General features: G+C 41.2%; 1 protein-coding gene across 2 annotated transcripts in view; it reads left to right on the forward strand.

Moving 5' to 3' along the window:
- The first annotated feature begins 356 nt into the window (after positions 1-356).
- The window catches only part of RASA1 (RAS p21 protein activator 1), a 51756-nt gene continuing 40418 nt past the window's right edge, over positions 357-11694 (forward strand). Inside the window, exon 1 of one of the 2 annotated variants that reach the window (XR_003574389.1) lies at positions 357-767. Coding sequence is in view for 1 of the 2 variants with exons in the window: in XM_027911566.1 (XP_027767367.1) it covers positions 382-767 (386 nt within the window). In the remaining variant the exon portion in view is untranslated. The remainder of the gene's footprint in view (positions 768-11694) is intronic. The other variant, XM_027911566.1, reaches the window with a different exon arrangement.

Below are 11694 nucleotides of genomic sequence, written 5' to 3' on the forward strand. Positions count from 1 at the left end.
CGTCTGCCGCGCGTCGCTCCCTTTGTTCCCGGACGGCCCCGCCGCCTCTCCCGTTGCCTCTCGCTCCCTCATGGCCCCGCCGGGCGCACTGCGCGCGCAGGCGCCGATGGCCCGCGCAGGCGCGCAGGCGCGCAGCTGCGGGGTGGGCGGGCGGCGCTTCCGCGGGGCGGGCGCGGGCCGAGGCAGCGCGCGGGGCGCTCGGAGCGGCCCAGCCCCCGCCCGGCCGGGCATTGTTCCCGGCCCGACTGCGCCGGGAAGTTTCGGCCGCGTCCCGGCTCCGCTCCCCGCCGGGGCGGGGCGCGGGGCGGGGGCGGGGGGCCAGGGCCCCTTTGTCGCCTCCTCCCCAGCGTGCGGCGGCCAGCGCGGGGGGCGAGGCTCACCATGATGGCGGCCGAGGCCGCGGGGGAGGAGGGCGGCTCTGGCGCGGCGGCCGGGCCGGCGGGGGCCGGGGCGGCCGGGGAGCCGGGGCAGTGCCTCGCCGTGTGCCGGGGCAAGGCACCGGGGCCGCAAGGCCCCTTCCCGGCCGGCGGCGGCCCCCCAGGCGGGCCGGCTTTGTGCTCCGTGCTGGGGCTGCTGGAGTTGGGCGCGGGGCCCGCCCCTCCCGCCGCTGATCCCGGCACCGCCGGCTTCCCCCCGCTGCCGCCGCCGCCACCGCCGCCCCCCTTGGCTGGGGGGCTGGGGACAGTGGACGAAGGGGACTCGCTGGACGGGCCGGAGTACGAGGAGGAGGAGGTGGCCATCCCGCTCAACGCGCCCCCCACCAACCAGTGAGTACCGCCGGGCCCGGGGAGCGGGGGCAGCACCGCCGGGGGAAAGTGTGTGTCAGACGGCTGGAAGCCCCGCAGAAGTTCTGTGTCCATCCCCCTGCCTTCCCTCTCTCCCTCCCTCTCCCGGTTCCGCTCCAGCAGGAAGGCTGGTGCACCGGGACACTGCCCGGGGAGCCGCAGCCTAGCCGAGGGACACCCATCGCCCGCAGCCCGGGGAGTGAGCGGCGGCAGGGGAGGTCAGACTCCTTCCCCTTCGCCGAGAGTTGGTGTTCCAGTGGTGATTGGTATCAGCTCCTAGGAAAAAGGGCGCTCGAGCTTTTTGCAAGTTTTCATTGCGATAGTGCAGGCTGCCAGGAAGAAGGAGCTATTCGGGTGGTGGATTAAACTACCGTTTGGGGAAACTTTTTCAATCTCTGGTAGCGCCTTCTCAGTAGAGCCATAAACTTTTTTTTTCCAATAAAACAAAAAAAAGTCTAAACATGACATAGAATACTTTATATATATATATATATATGTCATGTAATTATACTGTATTGCATTGCTTTATATTCAAAAATGTAACGCTTATCTTTTCCGTTTCGTATCCAGAATTTCATATACGAACACAACCCAAGTAATGCACATACGTTTGGTCTTTTTAACAATTCAGGCAGTCTGGAACCATGGATTTAAAATGGATTCAATTCAGTTCTGTATTTTAAAGTGTTGACAGAAGGAATATTTTTATAAATGATGTTTAACTGTCTTGCTGCTCAACCAATTTAGAGTAAAGTTGTTTTCATTTAGGTGATGCTTGGAGAGAGGAAACAATTGGAATAAATTGTAAACCTATAGTTAGGTTTTACTGTATTTGTCCGTACATTAGGTTAATCAGGATTCCTGCAGTTCTGGTAATAGAAGTAATCTTACACTAGAGGCAGACTAGTTCTTTGTTTATATTGTGTGAAATATAAGATCAGATAATGTTATGTAGAGTCCATATAATTAGTAAGTACTCTAAACGCAGTCTTTGGGTTTCACTGTAGAAAATCTGCAGGTTTACACAAAATACTTGTAGGGCTTGTATCTGAACAAAAACTAACCCATATTCTCCCATATTCTTACCATGTTCTCCCCAAAATGAAATTACTTCAAAGGCTTACATTCTTTCATCAGTATCCATAAATATGTTGTTCCTGAAGCTATGGCAAGTATACTGGATAATATAGGGAGTTAAGATACAGTTATACACACACACACACACACACACACATATATAGGTTAGAAAGTTAATTTAAAAGACCATCTGAATATTGAGGTCTTTCGTAAGTTTTCTCATAACTCCATTGTCAGAGTTATCTTCTGCATTATGTCACATACTTTCAGGATTTTAGGAGCTAGTGTCTTTGTAAGTAGAACATAAAACGTAACATTGTAGTATTTTTTTAAAATTAATCTCTATAACTTTGATAGGCTTCCTGGCAGTCCTTTATTCTTTTAATTCCTGGACTTTTTGTGGAAGTTTTTAAATATTAAGGCCTTTCTTTGTGAAGACAGTCTTTGAATAGTCTTAAACTTTTAGAATTCCTTAGTGAGCTAGAAATAGGATTAGGCAGATTTGACAGAAATGTGGGAAATAGAAGCATGTAAAAAGCAAAGTTGCTTTTCAGTATTGTGTGCCAAGCTGGTGAGGCACAGGAGGTGAGGTACAGCTTCTCTGGTTTTCTCTGTGAAAGTTCAGACTGCTTTTGTCAGACTTGGCTAAGTTCCTCAGAAAACTGAGGGAAAAGCCAAAAAGCGAGGTTATTTGCAATATTTTTGGTAAGCAGGGTAATTATTTATGAGCAATCACTTGTTTGATACTAAATGATTCTTACCACATTGACAGTTTTGAATGGGTTTTGCAGTCAGAATATTGTAAGAATCTTGTAAGTCATGTGCAAGCATGATGATTAACTTTCATGAAAGAGGATGTCAGGTTTCTGACAAAAAGGACAGACTATTGGAAGACTGCAGCCCTGCTTTAGTCTTGTCTCAGAAGGCTACTTACCTTATTTAAAGGGGCACTAGTGTTTATACAGCACCGGGGCTTAGCTCTGTAGCTCTAAATGTTCTTCACTTGAAGATTCTTAAATACAGAAACAACCAAGAAATTAAATACACTTAAAAATTGATTTAGAAGTTTGTGCCTCCAAATATTTAGCCTTTTCCTTTGTAGTTTTTATCCTTGGTGTGTGACTTCTCCATAAAAAAAATTAAATTGGATGATTATTTAGAAGCTTTTTTCCCTTTCAATAATTTATTTATTCTGTGCAGTATCAGTTTTTACCATTCTCAGTTATAAAATTGGCATATGTCAGTAGTAAATTCTATCCTTTTAGTCCTGCTTTTTTATTTTGGAAGTGCCCTTTCTTTGTAGTTATACCATTTGCTTCTGTGGAATTGAACTCTTGGTTTATTATCAAAGTCACAGGTCAGTATTATCCATCATCACATATAAGGGAAGCTCCAAAGTAAGTCTTTAAGAATGGAAATTGATCTTGAAATTTAAGCTTGTGTTCAGTTTCTCCAGTTGGATGTGATTACAAACTGCTGTTCCATTTGTTTAAATATGACTGCCAGCTCCACCCTTTCTCACTTCCTCCTAATTCATTCAGTTTTTATAGGAGGAATGCGGGGTGGCTTGATGGATAATTCCATGATTCTGTCACATGGTTTTGTCTTAGTTGGTACATCAGAAAATTGAGAGTGCTCTTCACTCCTGGCCTTGCTCTATGTGATACAAAATTACTGTTCTCCTCTTTGGGAATGAAAAGGTGCTCTTTCTTTTATAACTGTGACAGGCTTCTTTTCCCTCCCATGGACATGCATCGTATTTCAGGATTTGCTGAATGATTGGTTACTGACTCTAGCGAAATGTATCTGGTATATGTTGCTGCTGGTGTTCCCGGGTTCATACTACAATCTTAGATTAGACTTTTTAGTATAAAATAAAATAAGTTAAAGCATTCTTCACAAACATAGCTTTATCACTTCTCCTAGCTTGTTTTACAATTTAAAAAAAACCCAAAACAAACAAAAATGCCTTAACACAAAATAAGAGTTCCCAGTCTCCAAGTTCTAGGCCATAAAGATGTTATAGACAAATGTTTCTTTAAACTTGAAAAAACTTTTAATTACTGTAAAGTTGGCATTCTGTCTTTCACAGTAACTAACCCAAAGAGATGGGAAGTGAAGCAGATGCAAGTTCTGCACTTCCCATCAGGATGCTGTAAATAGAGTTTGTTCTGGGAGGTCAGGATATGTCCACCTTTGCTAGCAAGCATCTAATATGCTTACTTTCCTCTTGTCTTTTTCATGTACCTAAGGAACATGTTGGTGTTTAATTTTGGAGCAGTGGGAAGAATGTGTTACATGTGTTACATGTGTTAGCATGTAACACATCCTCTTTATGGGTGAACTCAAAATCTCCCAGTAGGATTGATTTTTTTTTTTTTTTTTTTTTTTAAGTCTTTGATCTGGAGTGAAACTGACTTACTTAACTGTCTCTTTGCTGTGTGTGTGTTTTCATATTTTTCTGGAGCACAATAGTGGTGTATTTATGTTGCAGCTTAATGCTAGGTGGGAGGCACAGGATGCTAGGAAATAGAGTGAGCAACTCTGTGTTTTGTTTAGGTGTTTTTTTTCCATGCTTTCTGTGCCATTTGCGAAGCTTAGAGACAGATGCTGAACTGGTGTAAGAAAATGCCTTCAGATTTAGTGAGTGAATGCTGTTTCAGTTATTTATGTATTTGATTTAAAATCTTAGTTGACAATATTGGTTAGATCCTAGTGTAGCATTAAGGTGCCAGGAACAGTTCCAGTATTCTAGGAAAACTGGTGTTTTCATGTGGTGTTTTTTAAGCAGTGGTTGTCAGTTTGAAATGGAAATCAGTTGAAATGTGAAAGTGGCCAATCACACAAAATAAAATAAGCAGTCAAAATAATGCCTTGTTAAAACATATCTTGCCCAAAGCAGATGTGTTCTTACAGTCACTCTTGGTGCCTGTTGAGGCAACATAATGAGAAAAAGAGCTGAAGGTAGAGGTGGGTAGAGAAATATTTAAATAAGCATGGATTGCATGAAAGTAGAACATTTTTCTACCTGACCGTAGAATGAAGTTCTGGTATTTTCACATGAGTGTTGGAAGTGTCAAGTACAGAGTTCTGCGGCATTTGTTTGTTTCAGAAGATCACAAAAAGAAATTTTGTTCCGAATAATGGCAAAAGACTCTTTTACAGACTGGTAAATGAATTTGTTGCGCTGGAAGATGAGGGGAAATAATGTTGGCATGTTCAGTTAGGTACTGAAAAAAAAAAAGAAATGTGATATAAATTGACTTTGATGTATGAGGTTTCTTCTCTTTTTAGCAGTTAATATAGTTAGCAGTGAATATTTTCCTTTTTAGGTAATGAATTTCTTTATTAACTCCTTTTCTCTGTGGAAGGGAAACACCTTATTTTTCTCGAGTTGGTGGATAATGTACTGTTTGGGCCACTTACAGAACAGACCGGAATATAAATCTGGTTTTACTTCTGGCTGAATGTGTGGTGTTAGAAGTGCGGTCTTCAGTAAGTGGTTAAACACAGGGGGGCCGCATCATACCTAACCCCATACAGGAAGTGAAGCTGTGAGTAAACTGAGTGTGTTGGTTACATAGCTAAATGAAAGGTTCAGATAAAGAAAACCAGAAGAGGGACAGCATTGGAAGCCAGAAAAAGTTTGAGAAGGATTTTTCAGTAGTTTAGTCAGTATTTCTACTTAACATGTTTGTTTAAACAGTGACTAGAGTCTCTTGACCTACTCTTTATTTAGTTTTTATTCTGCGTCATAAAGTGACTCCCAGAATATCAGTGTGGGACTTCCACACTTCATCAATTGGCCTGCCCTATTGAGAAGCATAATATCATGCTGTATTTCTTGATCTTTTTTGTCTAAATGTTTTGTGCTGTGGAAGGAGGAGGACACAAATTTTACAGTGGGGGCATGGGTCTCTGCAGTATAGGACTTGTTGATTCAGCCATAAATTCTCAAGACTCCCTTAGTCATTTTCCAGTTTCTTACATATCTATCTTTCTCCCTTAAAAAACCCAAAAAAACTAAAAAAAAAAATCTTGGTATTTGTCTTGCTGGTAGACACAGTAGGAGAGAGGAGAAAAGATCTTGATTTAACACGGTCTTTGTGCTGCATGGGCAGTATTGCAGTATGGATTCCTCAGTGTCCCTCCAGAGTACGGTCAGTACAAGTAAAATGCTATCAGTGTGACAAGGTCTAGGTACGTGCCCAGCTTTATATGATTTTATATACTATATAAAGACTGAAGGTAGTCTTTAACAGTTTTTATTTTTAAGTAAAATCCCTACTTTATCACTCTGGATAGTGATAGAGCAGAAAAAAGTTTCTGTTATTACTTTAGTCTGTGTATAAATTTTGGTTTGTGCTGAAGGTGGTGAGGAATCAGAATGGATTTATGAGGAGAAAATCATACTCAACCAACCTAAGAGCCCTCTATGATGAGGTTATTAGCTTGGGAGAAAGGGAGAGAGTTTAGCTTAACTTTAGTAAGGCTTTTGACACCTTCTTCCATAGTCTCCTCACAGGCAAGCTGACAGTGTTCAGGCTAGGTAAAAGGACAGGCAACTCACTGTAAACTTGTTGTACAACTGGGAAGGGAGGGTGGTGATTAGCAACACAAAGTCCAGGTGGAGGAAAGTCACTGGTGGTATTCCCCAGGGTGCATCCAGGGGCCAATACTGTATAACATTTTGATTAATGACCTGGATGCTGGTGCATGCACCCTTATCAAGTTCACAGACAATGCAAACCAGAGAGGAATAGCAGCTGCACCAGGTGGGTGTGCTGACATCCAGAATGATGTGGACAGGCTGGAGAGTTGGGCTGCAAGGGATCTTGTGAAGTTAAACGAAGGAAATGCAAAGCTCTGGCACTGGGGAGTAGTAACCCCAAGCACCTGGTGGGGTTACATCGGAAAGCAGCTCTGCAGAGAAGGACATGGGTATCAGGACATGAGCAGAGCCACCAGTGTGCCTGCATGGCAAAGAGGGCTGATGGTGTCTTGGGCTGCATTGGGAGGAACCTTGTGAGCTGCTTGAGGGGGTGAGCCTTTCCCTCAGTTCTGGCGAGACACATCTGAGCTACTGTGTCTAGTGCTGGGCTCACTAGTACAAGAGAGACATGGACCTACTGGACAGAGTCCAATGCAGGGCCATAAAGGTGATGAAGGGGTCAAGATTAGGAGAAGCCAAGAGAGCTGGGACTGTTCTGGAGGAGTCTTGAGTGGGTCTTTAACATCAGTATAAAGATCTTATGGGACAGGATGAGATGAGATGAGATAGCCAGATGAACCTGTGACAGGTCAAGAAGCAATGGAGACAAATTAAGAAATTTGAATTTCCATTTAAAAACTAGAGAGTTTTTTTTTAGGGGCATGGGGGGGGGTGTTGTGTTTTTGGGGTTTTTTGTTTGGTTGTTTTTTTTTTTTTTATGGTAAAGGTGATCAAACAGTGACAGAAATTGGTCATTGGGAGATGTTCATAAACCAATGGAACATGGCCCTGAGCAACCAGATGTAGCTGATCCTGTCTGTGCAGGGTGTGGGGGGCCAAGGTTGAACTAGATGATCCCCAGTGGTTACCTGTGGTGATTCTATCTAGATGTATAAAAATACTGTTTATAATTGAGGATCCATGTTACAGACCTATTTGATGAAAATTGTTCCTTGAAGTAGTCAGGAATAAAGTCAGAAGAGTAGCTAAGAGGCAAGATTTGTAATGAAAGTACAAGGAATATTGAGGTTGGCAAAAAGAGTGTTTCATTACTTTCTAAACAGGCATATGTCTTAATTTCTGCTGTAAAAGCTCAAGAATTTGCCTTTAAAAAAGGGTATTTCTAAACGACCTGTGTTATTTAAATATTTAATAATTTGTTTGAATTGCCTAACATTTCCTTCTAAGGTATGTTTTTACTACAGTTGGATAATGTGCAAATTAAGGTATACAAATGAATGTTGCCAGATTAATTTTAAAGCTCCAGTTGTATTTTAGGAGTGGAGTACTGAGGTCTCCAGGACACTTGGTGTATCCAGTGGGTGTTATGGTAAGTTAGCAGGCTGATTCTTATGATGATCAGACCCCAAAAAAGTAATTTTCATTTTCAAATTTCAGTATTTTCAGCTGCTTCTCAGGCCACCTCCACCTCAAATCAATTGTTTTTGTTAGTGTTTTGGTTTTTTTGCCAGACTGAAATAGCAATAGTTGTTCATCCTCAAGTGGTAATTGTTTGGGGTTTTTTTGTGAGTGTAAGGTTTCATCAGTGTTGAAATATATAAGATCATAGAACCGAAAAATAGCTCAAATTGAGAGGGACCTTGGAAGATCCTATGTCTCAGCCTTTTGTGGGAAAGGGATTATAGCTGAAATTGTCTATCAACCTGTCCAGCCACATCTTGAAAACCTCCAATGAGGTTTTTCTTCCTCCAGGTGGAGTTTAAGTGAATAACTACTGGAACACTGTGATGAGATGCCCCTGAGCCTTCTCTTGTTCGGACAGAAGAGGCCAAGCTCATTCTTTTTTCACAGGGCAGGTTCTCCAGCCCTTTGTTCATTTTTTTGTCCCTCCTTCAGGCTCTCTGCAGTCTGTTCACATCTTTTTTGAGTTGTGTGGACCAGAACTGGACACAGCCCTCCAGCTGCAGCCTCACAGCTGGGTGGAGTGGGATGATAAGCCAACCTTTGATAATCAATTCAGGAATGATATGGTAATTATGTGTAGATTTGTTAAAGATGTTTCTATGAAATTTTGATCTCCTTTATTGTTACTATTTTGAGCCCACCTCTTGCTTTCCATAAAGTTATGCATATGTATGTAAATATTCAGCCATGTGTAGCACATGCATAGCAGGATATTCTGTCTATGGCTGATTAGATTTTCTGTGGTTATTTTATAGATAAATTGCATAATTTTCTATATATAAAATGTAAGAGTAACCATAAATCAGTCAATTTCTTCTCGACATTGCTGTCTGTCAGTAGTTAGCACCAGAGATGTTACAAGGTTCAAGGTTGGATACTTGCATAATACAGACGACTAAGGAATTGCTTGCATTATCTTAATCAGATCACATCTTTCCCTCAAATTTTTTATTGCACAGATTTTTGTGCTTTCTAAGTATTTGTGGAGGGATTTTTTTTTGTTGTTCCTCTCACTCCTTGACAATAAAAGGACTGGTAGAGAAGTGTCTTTATTCCTCTAGAAGCAAAATGTTACCAAACTTCTGTAGAAATCATCTCAATCTATATTCAAGTCTAGAAACAGGGTTTTTTCCTCTTCGTTGTATACCCAATTTTTTTATATCATGCCCTTAGATTTGTTGTGTATGGGTTGTACTCTCTAGGTTATATTTCCCCACTGTTGTTCCTAGTGCATGTGGGAAGTTTTGGACAATGCAGTTCAGGCATTGCACCCCTCTTTGATTTCTAGTGTATAATTGCCAGGATTTTCTCATTTCTGTCTGTGGACATGACACATATCTCTAGAGAGGCAGTCCAGCTTGCAGAAGGAGGTGAGAGTGAAACACAAAACCAAAACCTGTGCTTTGTTAGTGAGGGTGAAGGGGAAGGAGGAGAGAAAGGTGAAAGAGCCGCTGGTAGATTTAATGAGCGTAGTGGTCGACAAGTTGAACAACATCTTAGAATTTCCTTAATTAATGTCAAAACATATCTGCTTATTTGTGTAGCAGTAATAACATTATTTCTATAGTAGTTACTCCCAGTTCAAACTGAAGAAAGTGCATTTTTGACCTGAGGGCACAGTTAACATAGCATGTAAAAATGGGAAGTTTCTAGCTAAAACCTTTAATGAATTCCGGAATTCATTTCCTAATCTGATCCCTCAGTAGGAAAAATGCAAGCTGTTTCAAGAGCTATTTTTCCTCAAGTTTAGCTGTATTTCACTTACTTGTTGATGGCTCTTGCAAAAAATGAGATAGGCAGTCAGTCTTTTCAGTGTTAGATATTATGCTGTTGTTACATCTCTCTCTCTTAAAGTTACAGCATTGTTTGCTATAGCAGTTGAAACTTTGAGAACCTTTCTGCCCTTTGTGAAGTTATTTAAATGTATTCTTCTTCTGCATGGTTATTTTGCTCTTTCATCTTTGTGTAGTCTCTTTGTTAAGACATACTGAGGTTTTTGGTTGATCTGTTTTGTTCTAGCTCAGAGCTCCTTTATCTTAGAGGTACATCCATTTTAGTATATTTGCAGGTCTTTTTCCGGTAGCAAGTTTTTTGTGATGTGGAGAGCTGCAAAGACTTTGTCAAAAATTGGTAGCTACTGAATAGTAACAAACAAGACAGGAGGAGAAGGAGGTGAATTTAGTAAAGTCTGACTGAAATTTAGTTTAAGCTAAAGGCAGTGTCTGAATTGCTAAAAGGGGGCTCTGACTGTGACTCCTTCAAGTTCTCTGTTGTTCTTATGGGTTTTCTGGAAGTAGCAAGTTATAGCTGAGAAGAACTGTGAATGAAGTGGATATGGCATTTGATGACTTTTTTTTCTGTGCACCACAGCTTTTTCTAGATGGAAATAGAGATGTCTGCAGTTGTTATCAACATCTGTATTTGTACTAAATTGATGGAATTCACTTTTATTCCCCTTCAGCAATTTATCTTTTATTGTCTCCTCCCTAACCTACTGTGTTCCCAAGTAAAAGTTGCAGTGTACTGTAACAGCAGAATCCTTTAGTGGAACAGCACAGCTTCATACTTGCATTTACCACATGTAAAAAGGAACTATGCAAATAAAAGGATTTGGCTGTACAGTGTGACATGCTTCCACAGACAATAGCAACTGACTTCTTCCAGTCTGCTACCTCTCTGTGAGCAGCCTGTGCTCACAAAGGCATGGGCCTTGTGTGTCCATGTTGGGGCCAGAAGCCCTGTTGCTGTACTCTGGGCTTGCTAAAGGGATGCAGTGTAGCTGGAGTCCTGCTTGCAGCCAAGACACTTGGCTGGGTGTGTGGTATCCAGCTTCTTCCTTGAAGCATAAGAAAATTTAAGGATCTCTTGTTTGCATGCAGACCAGAGGTAACAGCTCTGACTGCAGTGCAGCTCATTCCGTGAGGTTTATTATTTGGCATATGGCTGTCAGCCATGGGATGTGGCTGTGGTGTAGGGACCGTTCTCCTGCACAGCTCTGTATTCCTTGGGTTGATGCATAAGCTGTCTGTGATGTTATTGTGTCTGCGTTCTATCTGCTTGCTGTCATCAAGATCCTAATATATAGGGTTGGAGTTTTGAACATGCTGCTTTTTATTTAAACTGGCAGATGGAAGTATTTTCATGCACAGTTTTTGACTGGTTTGGGAAATATGGAAGCCTGTTATTAGTATTCCCTTCGAAGCAAAATAAAAAGCATCTATATAAGTGCATTAAAGCAGAGTTAAACAGGTGGTCACAGAAACAACCACCTGAATTGTGATCCATAATTGGTAGGACATTTTATAGTTGAATCGTTTTATAACATTCTCTTACAAGGCTGCCTATGTTTTCTCTTTCGATGCTTGTTGTAAAAGCGACTGTATTGTTAGAGTACTAGCTGTGATTCAGAATGTCATTGCTCAAAACACAATGAAAATACTAGGTGGTCAGCAGGTAAGAAGTTGCAAAGTTAAAGTTAGAAATATATGTTAGAAATATATGTTAGAAATATATGTTAGAAATATATGTTAGAAATATATGTTAGAAATATATGTTAGAAATATATGTTAGAAATATATGTTAGAAATATATGTTAGAAATATATGTTAGAAATATATGTTAGAAATATATGTTAGAAATATATGTTAGAAATATATGTTAGAAATATATGTTAGAAATATATGTTAGAAATATATG

Source organism: Empidonax traillii, unplaced genomic scaffold (genome assembly GCF_003031625.1).
Source record: "Empidonax traillii isolate 1590-97213 ecotype Southwest subspecies unplaced genomic scaffold, ASM303162v1 scaffold4:size3804566, whole genome shotgun sequence".
NCBI lineage: Eukaryota > Metazoa > Chordata > Aves > Passeriformes > Tyrannidae > Empidonax > Empidonax traillii.